Source organism: Condylura cristata, unplaced genomic scaffold (assembly GCF_000260355.1).
Source record: "Condylura cristata isolate star-nosed mole 26May11 unplaced genomic scaffold, ConCri1.0 scaffold00004, whole genome shotgun sequence".
In the NCBI taxonomy this organism is placed as follows: domain Eukaryota; kingdom Metazoa; phylum Chordata; class Mammalia; order Eulipotyphla; family Talpidae; genus Condylura; species Condylura cristata.
In genome coordinates, this window is record NW_004567105.1 from 57,741,351 (window position 1) to 57,768,973 (window position 27,623).

General features: G+C 39.7%; 1 protein-coding gene across 1 annotated transcript in view; it reads right to left on the bottom strand.

Annotated features, from left to right (window-relative positions):
• CACNA2D3 (calcium channel, voltage-dependent, alpha 2/delta subunit 3) overlaps positions 1-27,623 on the bottom strand; it is a 764,442-nt gene that overhangs the window by 203,685 nt on the left and 533,134 nt on the right. Inside the window, exon 13 of the mRNA XM_004676565.2 lies at positions 17,961-17,978. Coding sequence (XP_004676622.1) covers positions 17,961-17,978 — 18 coding nt within the window. The remainder of the gene's footprint in view (positions 1-17,960; positions 17,979-27,623) is intronic.

Below are 27,623 nucleotides of genomic sequence, written 5' to 3' on the forward strand. Positions count from 1 at the left end.
CTCGCTGCTTGTTATGAGGAGCTTAAGACAGTGGTCCTGGAGTGCACTAGAAAAGCATGATCCCAAACCCTACCCCAGGCCCTCTGAAATTGAATCTTTATTTTAATAATTAGCATGCATATTAAAGTTCTAGAAATTTTGTAATTTTGCTTCCCATCCCCATTAATAGTCAAGACAGCTACAGAGAAAAATTCACAGCTCCTGGGCAAAACTCCTAAAAGGATTGGTGAGGCCCATGTTTTATTAGATTTGCAGTGTATCCAGACAGGGCTACAATCCCCTCTGACAAGCAAGATGAGACAAGAATCTCAAAGTCCCTCAAAGAGGGACTTCATGGTATGACAGTTACAAATTTGGCTATGTCTTGGTGCCCAGCTCTTGATCAAACTGTCTAAGTGTTCCTATGAAAACATGTTTTAGATGTGATTAACATTTATATCAGTGTACATTGATAAAGCCAATTATCCTCCATAATGTCACTGGGCCTCATCCACTTAACTGAAGACCGTAAGAGAAAAACCAGTTACCTTAAGGAAGAAAAATTTCTGTTTCAGAATATCTTTAGATTCAAAACTGCAGTATCACTTCTTGCTGAAATTCCAATTTGCCCACCTACCCTACATATTTTAGACATGTCAGCTCCCATAATTGCATAGGGCAATTCTTAAAAGGAAATCTCTCTTCTTTCTTCATGCATGTGTGTATAACATGTGTGCGTGCATGTAGGTATATAGATGCATGCATATGCACATCATGCATGTTTATAATGCATGGGCATGTGTGCATATAGCTCAAGAATAGTTAGATGAGAGATAGACACATATATACATACGTATATAGATATCCTGTGGTGGGTGTTAGAATAAGTAAACAATACTTTATCATAATGGCAATAACCAAGTAATATTAACTGTAAGATGATGTTGACAGTTACTTCATCATGAAACAAGTGAACCAGTATGTGACAACTTAAGGAAACATGGCTCCATCCTCTTGCTGAGGATACTGATAGTATACTAGGGCCACTGCTGCCACGAATGATTATTTCCAAAGCAAGAATCAACCCATGGAAAATGTCTCTTAGACATTTAGAATGAGGTATCTTCCCATATTCTGACTCCTTTATTTTTCCTTAATGTTGCAAAGAAGCCTGATTTGTGTTAATCTATAATGTCGGGCAACTTCCACCCTGCAACTCAAATCAAAATTTCAAGCAATGCCAACAAGCATCATGGATGAAATCAAATTACATACCATTGACAATAATGAGAAATGAAGCTTTTTTCCTGCAACCAGTAAAAATCAGTTATAAATCACTGGTAATTGTCCTGGCAAAGGCTAGCTTCATGGGAAGCTAACTTCCAGATATTAAGCCAGAATACAGTATTGACTTTACTGAGGGGCTAATTCCAAATGTAATTACTACATTATTACTTAAGAAAAAAAATCATATTGCATTTGTATTGAAACCACTCACTTGTAACCAGCCCCAGGTAAACAAATGAAATGCTGAGAGGTTGGCCAGTACTCTGAGCTTACAAGCTCCTCTCCTAGAGGTATACTGGCCCAGATTTGGAACAGTTTAGGCAGAACCTTGACCCGTAGCCTTCCCAATGAGAACCAGTTCATCAGTATGACCATGGGGTTGACAGGACTCTGAAAAGACCACTTGCATAACATTAAGTCTCTCTTCTGCACCCACCAATTCCATCTTTCTTAGTCTCCAGAGCTCTGTGTTCTGTGACTCTTAAACATTTCATGGAGAAGGAACATCAATTTAAAAGTTAATTTGCACTGTAAGCACTTTACGATCAAAAGGCATTCTGTACTCCTGCCATAGGAAATAGCAGCCAATGGCAAGTTTTTTTTCCAGACCACCAAGCAGAAGTTATGCAGCCAGACACCCTCTGTCCCCCCACACTAGGGGGTCCCTGATTTTCTGTGACCCTCTACCCTGTAGAGCCTGCAGAAGCCAGGGTGCTGCTTATGATTCATATATGTGGCTTCCAAGAAAAACTCAGACATAGAGTCAACATTCATTTCCAAAGGGTAGGAGTGTGTATGTGTGGTGGGGGTGGGGAGGGTGGGGGAGGGTCACTATGGTCCATCTGGGCAAAATCCCATTAGCTGAAGCCCAAGTGGAAATCCTACAATGAACTACCATTCAATTACACTTGTCCAGACTTCGAACAGTCCTCTGAAATACTTGGTTGTGGGGCTCTGTTGTATAATAAGTGTATATTATTCCATATTCTTCATTTCCTATTCTACATAATGGGGAGCATTCTGGTATCAAAGGAAATGATGAATAATAACACTGAACATCTGGTTTATAAAACAGAAACTTGCTCAACAGATTGACTGCTTCCTGTCAGCTTCCCAATTTAATCATGCATATGGGCTCATATGAATATGCATTTGGATTCATGTATGAGGTGCACACAGTAATGCCAAGCCTCTGCTCCTCCTAGCCCTTGATTAGTTTCCTATCAATGGCACAGCTCTAAAGTGTGGTCCTACATAGGATAATACCACCAGGCTGGTCTATAATTCTGCCCCATTCTACTTATTCTTATCCATTGAGTTCCCTGATAAGAGTTTATTGAACACCAACTGTGTGTGCCATGTTCCATGCTATATGCTGGGAAGACATCTCAGAATAAGACACAGGTCTCAGAATAAGAAACACATCAGAAAAGACAAAAAAGCTAATGAGGCCTAGGGACAAGAGCGGTGGGGAAGGACACACTATCCTCCTCAGAACTAGCCTGAACTAAAGTAAAAATTTCCAGATTTACTGATAAATGTGAGGATTTATAGTAAAATACTACTCTCTTCCTTTACAGAAATCTTGTTTATTCCATAGACCAACATGGTTCTCTTTCCATCTTGAACACGTGGCTGGGCATCTAATCGAGGCTGAACCACCCACAGAACCTCATGCGTGCACAAACACTACAACCATACCACAGGTATACCATATTCACACACTATACACATACACATCAAACACACACACACACAAACCCTGCCCAGGACACACTGATTGGTTTATTAATTAAACACATGATTCAAATGAGCTACCTGGGGATTTTTCTTTTCCTATCTGGAACAATGGGAGAAAAGTCTGTTCTAATGCACAGTTATAGGATGAAAACCTGACAGCCAAGTCCCCATTCCACAGAGAAATGACTGAGCAAATAACATCAACCCAGAGAGAAGAGATTTGTGTGTATCAACTGAATGAAGAGAGAGAGAGGAGAGAGTGAGAGGGGGGAGTGGAGAGAAGGAAGAGAGAGAAGGGGGAGGGGAGTGCCCGGGGAGGGGGAGAGAGAGAAAGAGAGAGAGAGAGAGAGAGAAGAAGGTGAGGGAGGGACAGTGAGAAGGATACCAGTCCTTTGATTCCTTTATTCCCGAAGGTCAACCTCACTTTCATTATTGGGTTACAGAGGCAGGTTTTCCTTCTTACCCAAATGTGTTGTGTGTTGGGTTTGTGACTCTTAGAAGAGTCCTAACTTCTATAGGTGCTATAATGTTGTTATAAATAGCCTAGTTCTAGAAACCCACAGAGGGTCCTAAGTGCCAGGTACAACCCACACAGAGGGAAACATTTTTGAGGCCTGAGAGACCAAAGGGAAAATCATACTACAAGTACCCAAACATTCAATGGCAATAAACAGTAATTTGGAAAATGATGACACATTATAACAAAACAACTATCATTAGGATTTTATGTAAAACCTTTATAATGAATAGAAATTTGGTGGCTTTGGAAGAAAATTTCTGAGCAAGAAGTCACAGAACCAGAAGCTGCTTTGGGTTGTTCAGGGACAGAAATGCAGCAACCTGAAAGGAGAATTAAGGCTACTAAAAGGGGAGAAATACAGGGGTGAGAACAACGCAGGGAAACGGGACAGTATTCTATGGTAAAGAACTGTGGATTCTTTGGTGGTGCATCTGGGGAGCTGTGAACCTATTTCCCTGAATCATGTACAGTTTTGTAATCATAAACAGTGTTATAAAATTACCTGAATTAAAAAGTAAATAGTATTATTATTATTATTTTAAAAGAAACTTGCAGGGAAAGAGGACAAGAAGGAAACAAGTAGCAGGCATTACAAGAGCCCCATGTCTGCCTTTGGATTGGGAACAATCATGATTTCAATGCTCCCTGGGCAGCCTCCACCTCTAGAGGAAATCTGTCACTGTGCCATCTTCCCATCGCCATTCAGAGGGCATCCCCAGGACCAGTGACAGGACCCCTGTTTCTCCTACAGCTGGAGGACCTTGGGAGGAGGGAGTACCAAACCCCAGAGAAAGGAGGCAAGAGTGACTCCTGGTCCAGAGGAGGCATGTTAGCCAGTTAAAGGCAGCATGCTTGGCGGCCCATTTGGGGGCTGCCAGGTGTTTTTCAGCAGAGCCTCCTGCCAGATCTGCTCAGCCCTGGAGGCTTGGGCTCAAAGAGAAGGTTGTACAAAAATGGGGAACTCAGCTTGAGAAGAGATTGGCTCTGAGCCATAAACAAAGGCCAACTCATTAGCTCTCCTCAAATATCGTATTTCTTCTCTACTTTGCTCTTCTTATGTTTCTATGTTTTTCTTTTTAACTTATTAAGGTTGATCAACATATTGACTGTGTTAATAGAGAATACCATGTAAATGCATAATATAATGCATAAATATTTTACATGTACATAATTTATGAGTACACAGCCATGTTTCTGGTATATCTTGTTCCAACACTTAGTGTGAACGTTAACTTTGTACTCCACAAAAAGACACTGCCACCACCTAGTGGCAGTCAGCATAAATTACAGGCACAAGGTCCTGGGAGATATGCCATTTCCAGAGTATGGACTCTACTATGGTGAAGGATTATGGGTACTCTGTGATACCATGTGAAACTGCACCCCTAAAACATAAAACATATACAGAGCTGTAAATCAATGTCACCTCAATAAAAAATAATTCAACTAGAAAATTACTTTCTCCCTGTTAATCAATGTTATGTCAATAAAAAATTTTTTATTTTTTAATTGCCTTTTTTTTCCCCCTTGCATGGGTAATTTTTGTCCAGCATGTCTCTCATGGAGCAACTGTTATAACTGGGTAAGTGTTTCTATGAGTTTCAACAGAGTTTAGTAAAATAAACTACTTAAAGATAAATAATACATTAAATAAAAATGTACTTAAATGTCAATTCCCTATCCAGTCCAAGAAAATATGGCTTGTATCAATTATTATTACTGTCAATAACCTTTACTTTGGCAGGAGAGAAGTTGAGCAAAACAGCTATATAGATCTTTAAATATCAGATGAAATATTTTTCAAAGGAGAACCATTGATTCTTTTAGGTGTAGGATCTATGAGTGCGATGGGAATATTCAAGAAATGAGAGTTTCTTTCATACCTAATTTCTGAAATGCAACAAACAGAAAGAAAATCCACTCCATGGAGTTCCCCGGGGCCATAGTCTGGATGGCACATAATGAGGAGCAATGGGCACCGAATTGGAGAAGATAGCAACCTTGAAATCTAATTTCCCCAGTTCATAGCTAAGGGAAAGTTGAACAGTAGAAAATCATTGAATAACACTACACAAACTAGTTGATGAGAACAGCAGAGAAACACAGATCTGGAAGAGAAGACATGAGCAAAGTATGTGGTTATGTAGAGATCCCCACAGAAAAAGAACTTCCCTGGATCCTCCCTCCTATTCCCAGACCACAAATATCCTTAGTGCCAAGTGCTTTTCAGTGCCTGCCTACTTCCCCACCTCACTGACCCCACCCACCATCAAACCATCCCTTTTCCTCAGTACCAGGTCGAAGTATCAGGGAGTAATATTCTAGATGATCTTCCTTCACTTTTGTACTGGGTATATGGAAACACACCCTCCTGTGGCAATACAAACACTCTTCAGAGGGAGAACAGAGGCGCAACCAAAACCTGGACACTAAGTGCTACTGGTAAATTCTATACCTAAAGGGAAGCACAGATCAATACTATTTACTTGGCTGATGTGAACATTATCTTACTCTGGCAATGACTTTTACTCATATCATTTAGATTTCCACAGCTGTTACTAATAAAGATAACCTTTTTAAATGAGAGGCTTTATAAACTTCTGCATATTTTAAAATTCCCTTATTCAATAACCTAAAAAATCATGTTTTAATGAGAGCAGAGAGAAACAGCTTATTTCGGTGACAGGTACTCAGCCTCTAAAAGATTCTTAAATCACCCTTGGTTTTGTGTGCATATGTGTGTGAGTGATCTTAGATTGTGTTTTTTTTTAATATAATTTGTCATTTCAGTAAGATTTAAATTTTTAAAAATAAAAACACCCCTAGAAGCCACCCCCCATAAGCACAGGCTTGCAATGAATATAAGTAAGTATCCTATTTTGTAATCATTTTTTACATAAAGATGAAAAATCACCCTTTAAACTTATCATGGTCACGCTTTGACATGAAAATGTATCAGAAAAAAAAGTTTTTATATTATATTGTGTTAAACATATTATATTTGATTGCCAGCATTTTGTATGTACTTCCATAGCAAGAGAAATTTTAAAGCAGGCATTAATTTTTTTAAAGGCAGAGCCATTTTTTTCAATGTAAGTCTTTTATAATACTATTCAGATGCTTTCCTTTTAAAATTTAGACAAATTAAGAACACCAACCATTGTTTAGATTCACATTTTGCATTGGTATTTTTCAACATTAGGCAAGAGGCCTGACCCCTAAGTAATAAAAGCCATTAACCAAGTGACAGTGGAGAATAAGAAGAAATAAATAAGTAAAACTTTCAAGTAACATGTCCCCTTGCTTTGCACTTGATTGTTGTGGAAAAATGTAATCATTCCATCCTAGAGAATGTTACACAAAGGACATTTTGTTTTCAGCCAAGACATTCTTGTTAGTGCCTTACTTTTACTTGTATCTGAGATCCTGAAATCTTTTGAGATACTTTGTATTTTAAGTTGTTTAAATACAAAAGTAAATAAATTTTCCTTTTCAAACTTTTCATCTTGCATGAACTAATTGTTATATTTTGTATTCAGTTCATTTAATAACTTGAAGACAATTTTGTGAAGATAATGCTTTATAATGTTGGTATGTCTGTATGAAAATCTAAAAAAATTATTTTCTCCTAATAATGTTTCTTTTATTCAGAAAAGGTTTTATGTTATTTCCCTTTTTCCCCAATGTTCTTATGACAGGTCATCAAACAGGAAGTATATTTTATGAGTAAACATTTAGAGAGAGGGAGGAAGCTGTCTTTGACCTGGCACACACATGCACACAGATACATGAAGCCATAGGCAAGAGAACATTATAGATCAGCATATCTGAAAGCTGTCTTAAAGAACCTCTTTCTTTGTTTACTAAGGTAAGCCTGCTTATTTCAGGAATGCTCCAAAATAGTGACAATGAGAATTATCATGGGACATTGGATTTTGGCCAATATTCATAATGAGCTATGACACATAACTGACCCCCCCCATTGCAACTACACATTTATATTTTCACAAACGTGGTTTAGACACCTCCCAAACAGATGCTTGAAAACACAGCTAACTGTTGGAGCTTCAGGGCCCTGGGAGAAAATTTTCCCCTTGTTTAAAGACCCCCTGAAATGCTGCTTCCTCCATAAAACCTTCCCTAATGAAGTGGAAATGGGAACCAGATGTTCTCAAACTTCACTACAAAGATAATCATATTTACTCTACAACCTAAGATACCATCTAGGACCAAAATTGTGCAAACTGTTAATACAGCAAAGTCACAGAGCACTGGGGCTGGATGAAAAGCTGGGAATGCTGTAGTCTGTGAACTCCAAGGGCAGAAGCTGGGAATAATTCCTCTCTTTAGCCAGAGCATTTAGCAACGAGCCCAGGACATAAGAAACACTCAGCAAATGATCCCTGAATGAATTTATTCCAATCCTGTCCTTTTATTTATTTTATAAATGAGACCCAGAGAAGAAAAAAGTCATGGAAAATTGGTCCTAGGTTCTGGACAAGGCTCTGGGGCTAGTGCTGTCCCTCTCCTGCTGGTTGTCCGCCTTGTTATGACGCCTTCCATCCACTGCCCATGGACTGTGGTCACCCCAAAGCTGTACGAGGGTCGATGGAGCAGACCCTACGTGCTGCTGCTGCTGATGGGGACAGAGGTTCTTGGTGCTGAGCTGACATTTCGGAGGTAAAGGAAACGTACTTTTAAAATACAACTAACTTCTTGGAAAGTAGCACAGAGAGGAGACATGGGCTAGAAGCAAACAGGCCTAGAGAAAGTTACTGAAATGGACTGAGCCATTCTATTTATTCCTCCTCTCACTCATCCTCTGGCCTTCTATTTATCCATTCATCTTTCACCAACCCATCTGTTTACCAACACTGCTCCATTATCAAAAATGTGCTTTAAAAATTTTAGATCTATGCAGCTTTAAATCTCACCCCCCACACAGAGCTAGTGGAGTATCTATGGCCCTCTCAGGGGCAGAAGCTGAAGAGAAAGGAGCAAAGTACTGTCTCCGGGTCACAGAAGGCCAAGGGTGGGCCACTGCCAGGGCTCCTTTCCTCATCACTTCACCCTGTTTTTTTGAGGCCTGGTCACTTTCTTTGCCTCCTGTTTTTTAGGCACAAAGATAACTGTCATGATTTTCTTTAAAGAGCTAGGCATGCAGTAAAAGAAGAAACTAAGCATTTCATCCTTAAAGTAGCAAATATACCCCAGAGTTCTTGAAAAAACTAAGTAGAATTACAGAGGTAATGCTGCTAATAGGATGCTCACACATCCTACAGGAACAACTGATTCCATAAGGACCACTCTAGGTTAGGGAGGGAAGTTCATAAGCTTCTTTGTAACCAATCCACTACTCTACAAAATTGAAATTCATGCATCTCTACACTCAAGTTTCAGAAACAGGATAGAAAAAAGTTCTACTTTATCCTATGATGGAACATCAAGGCTTTAGAAAGCAGGGGTAATGTAATTGTAATTATTATAGGAGATCAGAAGGGCATATATTGGGGTTGAAATTGTTAGGCAGAAGGGGGCCAGTGAAGGAGGGACAGATACTTCAGAAGCACCCAGATTCCAAGTCATCTAATATGTCTCAGGCCTGGACTAACATGGATGAGTCCAGTCCAAGCACTCAGGGTTCATGATTCAGCAAGTGGTTCAATTTCGTGAGTCATTTCTGGAAAAAGAAAATCCATACCATGGCATCAGTCCTTGCCTGACATTTTTCTACCTCATGAAACTAGGTTGGGTTTTCCAAAACCCTTCCAGTTAATTTGAAGGAATAAACATCTAACTTTCTGTTTTTGAACTTCTTAGTGGTGTTGTGCGTGATTGCACAATTCTCCAGTTTACCCTGAAGGGTCATTTCAGTCCAATCCTTTGGCATGAGATGGCTGCAAGCTCACTCAGTGGTGCCCCTCCAGTTCTCATGTAATTGGGCTACATTTGGGTTTGTAATGAATATATCTCCATTAATTGGAGGTCTGGCCCATGAGTAACATGACTGGAAAAAGGATCAGGAAGCTGAAGTATGACCAGACCAACAAATATGTGACATTAGTAAGAAAAACTAAAGGCAGTTGATTCATTAAAATGACCAATTTTCCAATTTTACTGTGGAGAAACAACATAAGTGCACAAATTCTGTCAATGAAAATTAGGATTGTTTGTATCAAAATATCATGCCCAAAAATAAGTAAGGAAAGGAAAAGCTGTCCCATGAGGATATAGTGCATATGTGTTTTTTCTCTTGAGTAACCCATGGGATTTACCTTCTAAATATGCCCCACAGAAATTACCTTCCATGAGGACCTATCAAGTGAGATGAAAGTCACTGATGTTGACTGGACATTGGTTTGATGCAGATTTGAGTTAAGTGTTTATTTGGTTTTCAAGTTAGTTATTGCTTATATTGATTTTGATTAGCCCTGTGTTGGAATGACATTCTTCCTGTTCTTTGCTCCTATCTTCCTCTCTGCTCTCAACTGCTGGGGACACCGAAATGCAATCAGAAAATAAATGCATTTCTAATGCAAATCCACACAGTCTAGGCTGCCTAATTCTTATGTCATTAAGGTATTTCACGCATTTGTCTTTTACACAATGCTTTATTAATAAGGTGCATATTTACATATACTATTTTGGGGGAATAAAAGCTTTACTGTGTCTAGTGATGTATGATACAGGTATGCTAAATATGCCAATAAATATATGAGATCCCAAAATGGCGATTCAACTCTTTGAGTTCAAATTCACATTAGGTCACTGAAAATGGTCTGTGGAACTGCATCTCAGGGCAAGCAAATCAGAACTTTGGGTCCCTGTGCTGTCCTCTTCAGATTGCTATTAGACTTTCCATGGGTGACACATTAATATCCCAATCCACTGGGATTTCTGAATGAACTTTTCTGAGTCCCCAGCCTTCCTTCCCATCGAAAAGGAAGAAGGGTACATATCTATTTCTTTGGGAATATAAGGACAATTATTATAAACAAATTCTGAAATTTTGTTGCTTTTATTCAGATATTTGATTTTCAAAATAAAAGGCAACTTTATTTTTGTGATGAGTAGAGTTTATATTGTTATACTACTTCAAGAGAGTTATACTTCATTGCTGTGCTCGATTTAAATACACAGCTAAAAACATTCACATAGCTTAAATAAAATAACTTTGGAGACAAGTCTGAATTCCCAAGACACTAAATTAAGCCTGAAACTAGAAAAGCACTAAGATATTAAGAGATTCTACTATCAATTTTGGGGTTTGGCTTTACAAATATCTAGTCCTTGGCTTTACAAATATCTAGTACTGTTCAATTTTTTTTTTTAATTTTTGAAGAATACCTGCTACCATCAGTGTTTCAAAGCCACTTCTGCTTTATTTATATCAAATTTGTCTCTAGTAAACCAGGTGCAATGCCACCAGCATTATTAGTATTAACAATGTTCCTGACAGTTACACCAGCTTGAGCAGGAAATTCAGTATGGAGGGAAACTGGCAAGTGGGTTTTTCACCCCATCCCACGGGGACAATAAGAAAATTAGAAATCAGGGTGATGGTGTCCCTGCCCAAGGTTACAGGGAAAGTTCATGGGACTGAGCCTCAACTCTACCTTCACCCCACATTGAACCTGGGTTTCAGAACGACTGAGTACTCCACTCTGCCGGGAGGCTGGCTAGCTCCACCTGCCCCACAGGTGCACTTGGAAGGGCTGGGCTGTGTAGTCACAGCACTCTCTACATACTAAGCTGGCCCAATGTCATTCTCACCAGCTCTATTTTCCCCATTTGTACGCCAAGGTAGTCCTTTCTTCCAATTACACCTGCATTGAGGTATGAGTAGTAGGGGCAAAACCACCATTGGGGGAGTGCAGGAAGGGCATTGGTGATGCCCAGAATTTAGCCACACACCTATTACTTCATAGATTCCTAGGACTCAAATCAGTGTCACTCTACAAGCATCTAACATGGACAATGCCTTTTACTAAAGATCAAAAAGGACCCCTCTTTCTTGCAGAAAACAAAGATTACTGGTAAACAAAGATACTTTTTAGACTTGTCCCATGCAAGACACCCCCCATCATTTATAAACCACCATCCTAATTAGAATTGTCTGTATCAAGAATTAATGCAATTATGGCTTTTCATCACTAAGTTTGTGTTTCCCATTTGTTACGTATTTGTTTCTGGGGACAGCAGCATTCAACAGAAAATTGTTAGGTTAAGCCTTATTAGTTTAACTCAATGTATTCATAAGTAATACATTTGGCTCATTAGTATTTAAAATATAATAAATCTCTTATAAAAATAATGTATTTTCATTGTATGAGATTTGAAAAGGACAGAAATGTATTAAGAATAAAGCAAAATAACTATTTTTTTTCTCTTGCCACTAGGAAATTTCACTATTAACCATGCTTTTCTTTTCAATATTACTTTTTATATCTGTTTGTTAATAAACACCTACCCATTCCCCCCCACACACAAACATAGTAAGAGCGTAATGCACATAGAATGCTATATTCTGATTTTAAGATATAATAAGAATAGTTTTACTTTATTAAACCTGGTTTGATGTCCTAATAATCTGTCTTTTGGGTCTTCAGTAATTTTTTGCAACAATTTTCCTATTTCTGGTTATGTTGACTCCTTTACTCCTTATTAAAAAATTGCAAGTCACTGGTCAGTTTAGTCCAGATTCCCCAAAAGAGGATTAATGAGGCATAACATGCAAATTCTCGATAGGTACTAGGAATGTTCTCTTTAAAGCTTTTATCAATTTTCATGCTTAAAATTGTAAAAGGTAAAAAAGCAAAAATCTTTCCTTTTTTCATAATGACTTGAATCCCTGTTATCTCCTTGTTATTTTTTTTCCCTTACTGTAAAATAGTATATAAGTGCAGCGATAGCTCACACATATAAAAACTTGGGTAAAACTTGAAAATTTTTCCATATGCACAAACAGACACACATTATGAAGTTCTTTGATATTAAGAGGTTATTTCTTTTAAATAAAAAATGCTAACAGTATCCAATTTCCAGAGCCTTATTTTCCCCACCTGGGGACCCCCACATGGGATATCAGTTGAGCCCCTATGAAGCTCTGCTGGGCAGGAGGACTTGTCCTCTGAGTCTGAGGTCTTGCATCCATTTTTTAATGGTCTTAGGAAAATCAGCAGGAACCTCATTTTATTGAAGCTGAGTGGCTAGAAGACGTCCTCAGGCATATGCACTGGTGCACACAATAGAATCCAGTGGGAAGAGCAGTGTCTTGCATCCTTGGAAAGGAGTGTAGCTGCTTCGCTGCTCCAGGACTGGAGGAGGAAGGACCTCTCTGCCCAGAAGCGGTTCAGCATGAGAGTGTACGCAAGGCGGCACAGCTAACTAAAAGTCACTATATTTCAACACCGCCGCCCGGAGACCTCCAGTGCGGTCCTCGTTTCTAACAGCCCCTCTCAACTTGATTAAAGAACATTTCTTCCTTTTGTTGTGGGAAGTGTGCACATAAGACAGCATGCTCCAAATTACTTTTCGTTTGCTATTTCTCAATGAACCCATTTTGCTGGTGAAATAATTGACTGCTGATTTGTTTAAGGTCAATAGTCTCTAACAACACAGAAGCAGGAAGGGCCATGGGAAAGGGGTTGGCCAAGACTCACATGGGTATGAAACTTGCAAAGTCCTCCTCTTTCCTCAGCTTGTCTGGACTGCCACAGATAATAGCTGACAAAGAACTACAGGGGTGAGAGACCAATGCATTTGGATCTGTGATCATCATTAGGTTTGAGTAATATGCTGTAATTCAGATTTCCACAGAATCCATCACACTGGCCTGGGAGTGATGGGACATATACTGGATTCCATTTCCCAGGCCTGACCCACAAAATACTAATTTAAGCCACCACCCACTGTGCTGCCACCCTCTTTCAGATCCTAAATATAGTCAGTCTTAACAGTCCCCCCCTCCCCGGGAATCCATATAAAATAATACAGTAAATGATAAGCAGAAAAACAGGATTATCAAAATAAGATACGACAGTTTACATGCAAAGCAGGTAAAGGTAAAAGCAAATGAGTCATAAACCAGAACCAAAGCTAAATAGTTACCACCTCTCAGTCCTGCATTTCACTTGCATTGATTTAGTTGGTTCCTTGGCTGTAACGAAACACTAAAATCACTAGACCTACAGTCTGTGAAAACAGCAGCTTTGAAAACTTTCAATTTTCTGTTTTCAATGACAGTTAAATCAACATTTTTGAAGTATAAAAGTTAAATGAAGCAAAGAATGATAAATGAAGCCCCACAATTGCTGAAACCTGATTATCCTGAGATAAGAGCAGACCAAACTCCATTTACTCAAATTTGTCCCTAAAGAACAAGACAAATGAGAGAAAGAAAGAAGGAAAGAAAAACTGACTTTAGATCAAGAAATACTTCCAATTATTCCTCCTAAATATGGGAGAGACAAGGAAACAAAGAGAATGCAAATGGACCAGGATCCCATTTACACTGGGGGGTGGAAATTAATGAAATGGCTCCATTGGAGAACAACAACAACAAAAAATTTGACCTCCATTTAAGAAGTTAATTTATGCAATCCTGAGTCTTCATACAAGTTAAGCAGCACAGAATATCACAGCAGGCATAGAACAACAGATCTGAACCCTGCTGTGTTTGTTCAAGAAGGCAAGTTAAGCTATTCCTAACAGAAAACAAAACCTGGGGTCAGGCTATTAAACAGGATGTTTGGTGTACTGTGCAGCCCTGAATGCACCAAGTGCTGTTCCAAACGGGATTAGAGATGTGGTTTTTTTTTAACTATGGTTTTGAGAAAAATGTTTATGCCTGCTCCGAATTCTCAAACTGATACTAACTAACATGGTGCCAGGCAAGACACAGAATGCCCACAGGACCCTCTGTGGGTCTCCGACAAACTCTGAAGTCCCATGAAAGCAGCACAAAATGAAGGGGGAAGAGTACAGGTGTGTGGAAGAGTTAAACAGCCCAATTTGGAATTCACCAGAGTATTTTTGCCTTTAAGGCCCCGCTTGCCAGTGATTAAAGAAGATATGGAATGAAAATTGATGTTTAATTCTTATAGACTTTGGGTAATTCTGCCATGTTGTTATTATAAAATGGGATCTTTTAGATTTTTTTTTTTTTGGTAGAAGTCAAGAAGTAACATGGAAGAGGAAAAAGCAAACCTTTTTCACACATAAATCTCTCTTCATTGTTAAATTTAATGATAATAAAACCACTGGTGTAATTGGCTCAATTTCCACCCAAAGAGCAGGTTTGTGTGACTTGAAGACATCAGGTCTGGGTTGCTACATGGTTTTTGAGCCAAGACTTCAGGACACTGCTTACGTATGTAATAAAAAAAGTCTTTAACATTGGTCAGGTGTATAGCCAGCTAGTATTATTTCAAAAATCTATCAAGAGCCAAAAGTAGAAATTATCTCAGAAGTACATAAGAATCACAGGGAAAAAAAGAACATTTTTATTTATTTATTTTTACAAAGCATTATTCTAGAAAAGAGTCATAAAAGGCTGAAAGTTTTGGAAGACCCTCAAAACATTAGAATCCTAAAAACAGTAACTAATAGACAACAATCATTAATAACTGTTACACATAAGAGGGACAACCAAATGGGACCTTTCTAGTTGTAGATCAGCCAAGAGATTAAAATAAGCATGTTTACAGAGATATAAGTATTTAAAATATTTATAGAGAAAACTGTTGCAGATGATACAAAGAGATTCCAACAAAAACACAACACAAATGCAGACACCATATGGTCCAATCTATGCACTCATGACTTCATGTGAAAAGCAGGCCATAGACATAGCAGCTTGAAATGCCTCCCTTTTACCCCTAGAACAACAAACTCTTAGGTTTGGAGGGGGTTCGGTATAATTACGTGCACGAATGGGTGAAATCCATGGGTAATGTCAAAGACTTTAGAAAGTTATCTCTCAAAAACAATTGTTTCAAAAGCATCTGCTTTGCAGAGATTTCAACCCAATCTCCATTTCTCTGTGGTTCCATGTAGGAGAAGATGCAGCATGCAACATAGTTTGTAGTAAAACTAGAGGAGAACCACAGATCTCTGGGCTCTTTTGTCATCTCCTGATTATTCATTAGGCTTCAGTCAGAACCACAGAACACCACAGAGGTCCCAGTCATCACATCACATCTGACTACTCTCCTGAGCAGTTCTATAACATCAGGCTCCAAGCCAAGCAATAGTAATAGGAAATATGAATTGTGTGAATGTGTAGGCTCTCAGGCTCTGTGGTAGGCAAAGAATGAGAATCCAGTCTTGTAACAGAACTGAAAAGTTAGTCTCTCACCCCTATTAAACAAGACCCCTTCGATTTAGAGAGGTTAATTAAGTTGCTGCACATTACAAATATATGAAGGCTAGAATGAAACTCAACCCATTCCGTAGCAAGACAATATATTTGAGGGGAACTGATGCTTGTAAGAACCATGACCTATTAGCAAAGGCCTCCTTGGTAACATTGGGAGGGGAAGGAAAAGAGCACAATGGGAGGAATACACATGCACCACCAGCTGAGACCTCCTGTAGGAGGATTCTTTCAGTTTTCAGCGGGCTGCTCTTCAACTTCCCTTATCTTCATTCAGATCCCTGAAGTTTATGGTCAAACTCCCCCATGGAATTGCATTGCCCAGAAAATAACGCAAGAGTTCCGAAAGTAGTTCATGCAGGGCTCTCAGTATTTTTTTTTTTTTAAGGCAAGTCTCTTTCTCTATTTTGCTAGAAAGAAGACAATTCTCAGCCATGGTGAGAAATGGGAAGCAGCACTATTCCTTGATATATAGGCTGCAGAACAAGTCCCCAGATGATCCAACATCACTGGAGTATCTTCCTCATTTTTGAAAGTTCTATGATCACAATCACATGCTTTACGTTGCAGGACATGGGATGTGAGTCATATATGATGACAGAAGGAAAGAGTGCAATGAGCTAAGTGCAACTGAAGAATTGTATCATCTGGCAACATTTGTTCTTACCATATTCTGTCTTGGTTTCTTTTGAACTTTGTTTTAAAGTCTTATGACTGATGGCACCTCAAATTCATGAGGCATCTTCTACAGCAGCCTGCATTTGTACATGGACCAGTGGAAATTTGATAAATAAATTCCAGTAAGTTGAGGCTGATCCAATTTTAAGCACTGAATTTGTTAAGTCTCCTCACATAAAAATTTCAAATGTGGGCAATTAAGAAAACATGATCTATCAAAGATGCTGAGGCTTCCAGATAATTGACCATGTATTTACCCTGGAAGCTGTTGATCTACTCTAATAGTTTAACTTTTAATGATGTGTTCAATCCTTTTGTGATGGCACTGAAGTGTAATCAAACATTACCACAAGCCAAGTCATACACCAGCATGTCTTGCCTTGTTTAAATATCTCAAATATATTTGAGTAATTGTGTAATGATTTCTAGGCCTCTGGTTGTCCATATGGTCTGAACAGACTGTCTTTTGTAGAGCAGTTGTGCTAGCTCTGTCAATGAGTAGGAACCAAATCATCTCTTCTCTACACTGGAGAGCTCAGGAGGTACTTCTTAAATTTTATAAGTAGCTGCGGTAGTGGCCAACTACAACTCTTAACCCTGAAACCAACCCACATCTTGCCCCTAGCAATGGCTGTTTCTTTTGAAAATCTTGCTTATGTCTGTGAAAAACACAAGAACATTGCAACAGGCATCACGTGACATATACTCTGCCATGACTGTCCTGTGGGTACATGACATGCCATGGGGGTGACACAGCAAAGCCAGCACTATAATCACATGGACTCTTTCTGGACAGAGAACATCATAGGTGGTGGAACCAAATCATCTCTGACAGGTAATGAGGACCAGTGAAAGGGTCTGGCCATTGTCAAGAACTCTACTTTAATGTTCTCCAGGTGCTATGGGCAATAAAACAAGCAAAGAAGCTGTTGATTTTATAATTAATGAAACCCACGGGTAGTTTATGGAGATTTGTCTGAATTGCCCAGAAACTAAATGTGGTCACGGGGTGTATAACTATTCATGTTATCACTCTCCCTAGGGAAGTATTCCAGGTAAGACCTGGAATGCTGTGTTTGAAGGAATATTCCAAACTTACTCTTGACCTATTATTTGAGAATATTTAACAAAATGGTTGGCTGTAAATTCACCCCAAAGCCAGTGGCCAGAATAAGGTTCTTTGGTGGGTCTAACTTGGCAAGGGGAATGTGGGCAGTTGAGCTTGTTGGTCTGCCTGCTCCTGCCCAAATTCAAGCTTCTCAAATTGTAGGAGGGAAACCATTTCACTGGTCATGAACAGTGCTGAACGCACAAGACCATGAAGACATGCAAGACTCGTGAGTACTGGGGATGACTGGAATGTGATAGAAAAGAGTTTACCTTTTGTGCCTGAGGGAGCTGAAAAATAAGGGGTGGGGAAAGAAAAAAAAAACAATCATTATATAAGAATTTAAGTTAACTGTAAAATTTAATTCAACAGTTTTTGGCAAATAGAAAGAACAAAGTGGGGAGAAAAGAGAAAATAAAAGTACAGCCAAATCATTTCCCAAAATAAAGTCACAGTGCTGATAATTCAACCTGCTATCTGAATCTGCAATATCAACAGAGAAGCCATAAATTTGACAACATGTGTTTTAGGAATCATCATGCCCAGTGCCTTTGGTAACCCTCCTGCAAGCTGCATCTGGGGTTCTTCTGTCCAGTGGTGTACACAATTGCACACCAACAGATACCCCACCCGCGTGAGGAGGACTGTCTGGAGATTTTTGGAGCTTTCAAAACTGGAGGGAAAGGAGGGAGCAAGATCTATTGGCCTTTGGTGGATAGAGAACAGGTTTGCTGCTAAACACCTCACAATACACGGGACAATTCCTACCACCAAGAATTATCCAACCCGTATGTAATCATGCCAAAGTTGAGAAAGCCTGCTGTAAAAATAAGACCGTTAGAATCACGTTCTGTTTGGGAAGTGAGCTTGTCTCGCTTTGTAACACATTAGCTCTTCTTTTTATTGGTGGTTAAAAAACACACTCACTACGATTTGTACATTTGAACTAAAGCTGATAGTCTAAAAACAACAAAAAGGCAGTCAGTCAATCCATAAAGTAGAACATAATAGCTTTCCCAATGGCATAGGCAAGGAACTGAAATTATTTGTGTGTATAGGGAAAAAAATTCACAAAAGACATATTTGTCTATTTTTCTACATTGAGACTATTAGGCTAGGGATTAATGTCACAATATTTGTGACTACCATTATAAAATGCAATGTTTTGAACAGCTTTTTTTTCTAAATTGGGTTGGGATTAGTATTATCTGCATAATAAAAGACAAATTTAAATGTTACATCATTTTCAAGATTTACTTTTCATTATAAAGACTAACATTCATTGAATTTGAACTTGTCACCAAGCATTCTGCTCAGTCCTTTAGTTGTATAAACTCACTAAATCACAGTAGCCCAATACTAGATAACCTCATTATCCCTAGTTCATTCCTAGATGAAAAATAAATGGAACACAGAGGCTAAATAATTATTCAATGTCCCACAGATCACAAATTATCATTCAAGGTCACCTGACTTTATAATGTGTGAGTTTAACTCAACTAATGCATTAATAAAGGCCACAAACACAGAAATGGTGGGTATCGTCTCTTTGTTTCTGTAGTTTGTAACACTAGAAGTGACGTTAGATGTAATATATATATATATATATATTGTTTTACCCTGGGAAGAATATACTTTATTCATATGTACTCACATCAGGACATCAGGGTTTTCTTGCATCTGTGCTCAGGCCCTGCCTCTGTGGATGGAGCCCAACAAAGGGTAGAAGGGAGAAACGCAAATCACCCACATGACTGAATCTCAGCAACTTCTCCGAAATGTTCTGGAGAATGTCTACAAAGGGCATAACCCAACCTGTCTCACACTCATTTTTCAAGCACTTTTATACTAAAAGGTCTCCCAATTTAAAACAAGAACACAGTGTTTTTCTAATTCTTTCCACCTAATAAAGGTGGCCTCTATTGGAAAAGGAAGCTCCTAAGTTCCTCCAGTGTTTCTCAAGAGTTCAGAAAAAAAATATTGAAATGAGAAATTGAGCCTAAAACAAGGAATCATTTAAAGAAAAGCCTCTTAAATATTAAACATCTTTTCACACAATGGAAAAGAAACCTTGGAGACATGAACATTAATGAAATGATAAATGTATGTTTCCTTAGGAAAGCATTTGTGTTGAATCACAGCTTATGTCATAGGAAATGCACAGGGGGCCATGAGAATTACAAATGTTTGATGAACTGTAAAATAAATACCAAAGTTAAGTCCTGCACAAACTGCTGGACTTGACAGGCCTCTTTCAAAGGAGAGCTGCTCTTTCTATTTCTCTCTCGAAGTTGTATTTGGTGGAGCAGGAAACACCTCTTTTTGACTCACTTGTTTAAGCATAGAAGAAGAAATCTGGGGAAGGAAAATGAGAGACTAGGTCTTTGTGGCAATGTCCTCAGTTTAAGACTGCCCTCAAACTCTCCACAAAACATGTATTTTCCTCAAGAAATAACTCATGGCAACAAAGAGCAACTTTCCTATCGCAGCTTTTAAATAACACAAATTACAGTTTGCAATGCTCTAAACAGGTTGGACCTCTGAGGAGAAACCTCAAAATAGAACATAACAAATTTAAATGGGATCATTGGCAGACACAGAGGATGCTGCTTGGGAGTAGGAGCTGGGCAACACATACCCAACATTCACAAATGGTGTAGGGAATCTTAAATTGAAAGCCAGACTGCTTGGACAATGGCTTAGCTGGTCACTAGGTCCACCTTGGCCTTTGACTAGAGGCTTGAGACACTTTCTTTCCAGCCTTTAACCAGGGAGCTCGTCTATAAATAAGGATGGGGAAGGGAGGGCTGAGAATGAACTAGATATTGGATGACCACAGGTTTTGTTTTGTGAGCCGAGTCTGAATGATTAGTAATGGCTGTCTAGAGGGCTGTGTTCAGAGTTTTATCTGACTTTCATTGCAAAGAATGTTGTAACCAATTAGCAATGTCTGCTGTGGGCTAAGAACTAAGGAGTGGCAAACCATATTCCTAGAAATGATGATCCCTAAAGATTTTATTATACTTTTCCTTGCAGTTCTGAGTGCATCAATGATTTCTACATGATTTAATGTCTCACTGTTGCTAGGTCACAAACTTCATGAGGACAGGAGTGTGTCTGCCCTGCACATGTCTCTGTGAAGTCCTTTCAGCTGTGTGTTGACTGCTGCTCTACTCGTTAAAGAAGACAACGGATTACTAGAGTATACTGAGGATGGATACAGGGAAAGATAACTGGGGTAACTAAATTGAAATCACACCTTGTATATACAACATGTAGATAACTCAAGCTGATGTTTTCAAAAGAAAAAGAAATTTCTCTACACAGAGATTAAGTATGAAATTCCCCTATTCCCAATGACTGCATAGGTTTCTGTACTTGTGTTGACTTCCTCTTGGCATAAAACCAGGCTACGAACACCCTGTTATCATACAGCCTGAGGTGAAGCAACTTCTCTTTCTCAAAGACTTTGTCTTCTTCAAAGCTACCTTGTCAGGGATTGTTAGCCAGGTTCCATCTCTCTGACAGTTTCCACACTTAATACATGAGCATCTTCACAAACAGCTGCAATTTCAGCTTCCCTCCAGGCCAAGCATCCCAGATTGTATGAGTTGGTATCAAAGTAAATATATCCTGCAGCCTGCAGCCACTTTTGGAAAAGGAATGGGTGAGAATGAGAGAGAGCACACATGCATGCGTGTGTGTGTGTGTGAGAGAGAGAGAGAGAGAGAGAGAGAGAGAGGGAGGGAGGGAGGGAGGAAGGGAAGGTGGGAAGGAGAGAGGGGGGAGAGGGGGGGAGAGAGAGAGGGAGAGAGAGAGCAAGGGAGAGAAACAGAGGGAGAGAGAGGGAGATAGAGGGAGAGAAAGGAAGAGAGAGAGGGAGAGTGTGAGGGGGAGAGAGAGAGAGGGAGAGAGACAAAGGGAGAGAGAGGGAGAAAGGAAGTAGGCAGGCAGGAAGGAGGGAGGGGAGGGAGAATAAAATGTGATAAGCTGTGGGTTTGCTCAATTCTAGGGAAAAGCTGGGTGTGGGAGGCGTCCATTCACATTTAAAAATTGACACTGAGACTGTGTCAATCAGGAGAGAATGAAGGAGAGGAAAGTGATGAAAATGAATAAACAGCAAGAACAGTCACTCTAGTGAACATGCCCAAGGAACAGGTACATAGCTAAACACATTACCACCTTGAGCAATTTGGTCCTTCCAGTGGACCTCTGGGTTAGATATTGTTTCATCATCCATTCACTGATGAGGAAATAGATGATATTTAGAATAGTCACATATCTTGCCAGGTCATCTACCCAGGAAACCCTTGAGTTAAGGATCAAAGTCAAGTCTCTCTGTAGCTCCACCTCTGCTTTAACCATCAGGATCAGGATATGCTTCTCATGTAGAACAAAGGAGCCAGCACCAGCCAAAGCTCCTAAAGCACTGAGGACGTCATAGGTTATTCTTTGTATGTGCCCACATATGAAGGGGGGGATTCTAGTACCACCTCTCCCATAGGTAAGTCTGGATGGATGACAGAATCTGGCCTACCACACTTCTCAGTGAGCAGCGTGGATGGATGGTATGATGTGGATAGTTGCCAGGCCCTCTCCTGTTACAGTCATTTACACTTGTTCCTCCCTCATCCTGGAAGTCCCCTTCATACCCCTCCGTCCTTACTTACCAAACACCTACTTTTCTGGTCAATTGTGAACCTTGTCTGCCATTCTGACATCCACCCTCATCACATGCCCTCACAATATCAGATGCCTCCTATTCACTGAACAGCTGCTGTCAGTTGTAGTAACTGCCATTCTGCCTTATTTGGTTACAGAAATCCAACTTTTTGCCAGAAACAATGAAATGACTGTACTAGAATTCAATGTGGCTAAATGAATCACTCATGATCAATGGGATATAGATGAATATGGCTTTTCCAGTGTCCTTAAAAGGAGTCCCTGCACCCCCTGCCAGGAAGGTAGATGTGATGGCTAGAGTTGTAGCAGCCATTCTGAGGTTATTTTGAGGATAAAAACCATGCTCTAGGATAGTAAGGACAGCAGTGGTAATAGGCATTTACAATAAATATGTCACACTACCTGCTGCCATTCTACATGCTTTGTCTATCGGAACTTGTGAAAAACGCATAGCTTTATTAAATAAATTCTGTTATTACTCCAGTCTTGTCTATGATGAAACTACAAAGTCAAAAAGCTAGAGAGCAGCAAAGATAGATTTTGAGAAAGGACAGTGAGAAGATGATGGCGGGCTGGTCAATGTGCAGGTGTAGAGCAAGCAGCGGTCTGACCCACCTCAACAGATGGATGAGCTGAAACTATGAGAGGAGAGACAAGAGGGTGCACCCAAGGTCTTGCCTCAGGTAAATGCAGACAGGAGCAGCCATTTACTGAGAAGAAGACTATGGGAGAAGCTTGTTTGAGGAAAAAAAACACAGTTTAGATTTGCCTACAGTTGGTGGGTTCAGGGTGTCTCTTAGACTTGAAGGAGAAGGAAGGACTGGGGCAGGCAGCGGGTCACTTCATGCAGACAAGTTGCAGGCAGGGATGCTTGTGTGCAGGGACTGAGTTACTGGGTGTTCCACTGTGAGAGGAGGGGAGGCCTGCAAAAGAGCTGTGAGGACTCACAGGTGAGGCAGAAGAAAATCTGGGCACACTTTGAGCCCCTGACGCTACATACAGGTGTTTCATAAAGAGAGACAGAGTCCTTGCATCTAGAGGTCGGGGCGAGTGTTCTGTTTTCACTTTCTTCCTTTCTGCCTTAGAGTTCCAGGCAGAGTGTGAGGGCAATTGCTCTCGCTCAACACAGTTCCAAAGCTGAGTGGACTCTTTTTCAAAAATAAAACTCCAATTAAAGATCTATTGATCAAAACAACACATTTCACTATGAAATATGTAAAGACCAAATGGGAGACAAAGTATTTTCCTGCCAACAGTGTAAAACAAAAAAAAACCTGGTCTACATATGTTTATTCCATTTGTAAAACTGGCCCTTTGCCTCAGGCCTTATGAATGAGTGATAAATCCCTGCTTGCTGCAAAGATTGCTTGTGTTATTTTTTTTCTTCTTGTGCATGTTTGCATTTATAATCCTCCATTCTTCTTCATTAAGCAATGTGGACAAAGACCCCCAATTCCTCTATATATCAGAGGAGATTCTGTTAATTGGCTCGAGCTCCAAAATTTAGGCCAAGGAGAGGAAGGTCCCTGATGAGCTGATTCGGGGTATAGGTTCCATCCCACATACATATACTTCTGTCACCCCACACCAAATCACCATTGCTGCTCATCCATCTTCTCAGTTTCACCTCCCCACAGTTCTTTCTCTATACTGCATCCAAAACAATCTAAAAGTGCAAGTCTGGTGCTCTGCCAGTCTTGTTGTCCAAGTCCAGCTCGCTCAAAGCCTTCATGTGGTTACTTGTGTTGATTGGCTGCTGTTCTGCCCCCCCCCCCCATCATGTCAGTCGCTGCCTCATAGATTCCTGCCCATCTGTCAGACATCAGCTCCAAGACTACTTCCTCCTACAGGAGTCTCCATCTCACCCCCTTGTGTCTTTCTATGATATCATATGATTATTCCTAGCTTAGCATGTCTTATATTCTGTTATCTTATTGTATACTTTTTTGTTTCCTCTCCACATAAGAATTCAAGATCTATCCATGGGCCACATTATCTTATTGTCTTAGTATCTATATTATAATGGATCAGTACTGTATCTGGTCCTTGGTAAGATTACAGCCTATGTATTTGAGAAGAAGAAGAGGGAAAAGGGAAGGAAGGGAGGGAAAGTAGGTGGGAGAGAGGGAGGGGAGGAGGGAAGGAAAAAATAAGGAAGGAAGAAAAGGAAGGGGGAAGAATAAAGGAAGAAATGAGTGGAAACAGGAAGAAAGGGAGGAAGGAAAGGAAGAGGATGAGGGAGGGAAAAGGGAATGAGGGAGGAAAAAAGGAAAGATGAAAAGAAGGATTAAGAAATGAAGAAGGAAGAAAATGAGGAAGGGAGTGAGAGAAAGAAAAGAAGGATGGAAAGAAGCAGGGATGAATGGGTGTAGGAAGAAGAGGAGGGCCTTGGAGCTTAGTAGACCAGGTTTCAAATTCCACCTCTACCACTTACTAGTCAGGACCTGGGCAACAATATATCATCTCTAAGTTCTTGATTTCTCATCTGTAAGAATGTAGTTACTAACATTGCTTCATGGGATTAATGTGAGGATCAAGTAAGGTAAAGCTGAGTCCCTAACAAAAGGAGTTGCTTTAGTATGGCTACTTATGTTTATCCCTTGACCTTGAAATGTCTAAGGATTTGGGGGTTGGCCCTACCTTGACAGTGTGTGAAAGGCTGGTAGAAGTAATTACAGAAGTAACCAAAAATTGTACCCCTTCCCCTCACATTCCTCTTTCTCTCTCAATAAGAGCTTGAGAGGATACACTGCTGGACACAGATCATCACAAGGGTACTGACAGGCAGCCAGCACCATGGAAGACAGGCAGTGAGAGGGTAGTCTTTTGAGCCCCACTTTTACTCATGTGACTTAGCATCTAGAGACTTCCAGTTTAATGTAAGACATGGGAGCATCCTGAGTGGGCTGAGATTTTTCTCATTACTCCTCTATATATTGGCATCTCTAGGCATCTACAAGGCTGCTTCTGACTTGATTTTATGTGTATAAATCAAAGGATTCATCAAAATATTTCTGTACTATGTGCTTGGTTTGCTTCCAGCTGGATGCTCTAAGCTGCTAGTTTCAAATACTCAGGAGGAATTTCCACAAAAAAAAAGTTGCAATGCCATGTGTGAAATTTCCTTATTAACACAAAGGGCTCAAGTCTACTGCTCTGACTTTCATTCTCCCCCTTACCCCCAACCCGACTCTCCTACACAATACTCTTCCTCTAGCTCCTTAAATGTGGAAACCCTGGTGCTCGTTCTATAGCCCCTTATTGAGGTGTCTCCCTCAATATGCCTCATGGCTTTCCTAACACCTTGTCATGGCGGTGGTGCTGAAGAAAGAGGAGAAGGAGAGGGAAAAGGGGTAGAAGTAGGTAACTGCAAAGAACAACGGTAGGGCCATGATATCTGTGTGTTATATCTATTAACATATCTAATATACATAACTAATCTTTCTACTTTAAAATTATTCAAATCCCCATTCCTTTTTTTTTTTTATTCATAGCCTGTAAGTCCTTCAAAATGTTGGGAAGACTCACAGTGGCGGGTGGTATCTATGTATTACAAGGTTTCTTGTTTTGATTAGCTTGTCTGTTTACTTGCCTAAATACATGTCACTTAGCAATGGTTTCTTAACATTAAGTTTGGGATATAGGTGAAGCTTCACCTTCTTTTTCCAATATTTTGTTTAAAAGCAAGAAAAAATATAGACAAAAAGATCCTTCTTCATAATACATACTTTTGAAAGTGTTTCTTTTAAAAGGATCACTCAAGTAGTGCATATTCCTTGAAGGAATAAGATATCAAAGACAGGCAAAAGAAGACATTCAAAGCCACCAAGAATAACAAAGGATAACATCCATTGTTAAGTTCTGTTAACATCATATTAAATGACTATTTGAATGCATAATGAATCACTCATTGAATTCCTTCTTGTCATCCATCGAGGCTGTATTCACCTTGTCACTTACATGAATGACACTGCAATAAACATCCCTATATTGGAATTGTCACATACACTCTCAACTTTTTAAGATGAATTATTGGCCAAAGGACTTGCATATTTCAGTATATATACTCTCAGAAATGCTGTCCTAATTTACACAATGACTAGAAATCTCTCTTTCAATGTTCTTTTAACCACTTCTAAGCCAACATTCTGTACAGTCACATTTAAAATTTTTCCAGTAAATTTAAAATACGGCTTCTGTGGATGAGTTTGTTTCTGTGATTCAAATAAGTTAAAGGCAGGCAAAATATTTAACTTCAAAGTTTCTGAGTGACCAAAGGGTTCACTCACTCTGTTGGCAAACCTCCAGAAGACAATGCACAGTCCACTGCAAACCAGCATCCAGACTGTTAAGTAGAAAAGAAGGGGACTGATAACTAAAAGTCAAATTTTTCAAATTTAATATGAGCCGAAAAAACCTGGTGTTTTTGTTGCTACAGTAGAGCCCTGTCTAGATGAAAGGTAAACCTGCATAAATTATTCACTTGATGGCAGACATTTACTTGGTACGCTAGAAAATGTGGATTATTAATGGGCAGACCAGAACATTTCTCACATTACATATAGCTAAAAGAATCAGCTGGGGTAAAGCCCCAGACATTTTGCTTGTTATAATGTTCTGAAAATTCTCACAATAAGAAGTCATTTCTCAACAGGCTTGAACACTACATTGTATTGGAAAAATAAGTTTCCAATTAAAATTGTCATTCTTCAGCCTTATGTTGGGTGGTCATCCTGCTGAAAAATCCTATCTGAGTTCTGGCAATGTGGGGGAGCCCTAGGTCCTGCCAGTTCCCTGTGAGAACAGGGCTGGTAGAATTAAAAAGAAAATTTGGCAAAGTCCAGACAAAACTACCACCATGATACATTTGTTTTTCCTGCTTGAGAAACCACATTGGTCCACGTGGCAGTCCAGGGATCAGTGTAGATTAAGGAGGATCCGATAGGGAAGGAAGCTCTTTTCTGCAAGATTCATTCTGGAAATATCTGAACAGGATGCAAACCCACTCAGACCTTCTCCTGAACTCCCACCCTACCAGTGTCACTTTTCAACATTGTGACTGCTTCCAGTTGGATGCACTAAGCTGCTGGTTTTAATTAAAACTTAATTTGCAAAAATGTTTCATAATTTATGTATGTCATGTCATTCCTCTGAGACTATCAACTTGGAGCCAACTCAGGGCCATATAAGGAGATGCTGTGCCGAGAAGACTGGGGGAGGAAAGGGATGTCGGAAGAGAAGTACCAACAGGG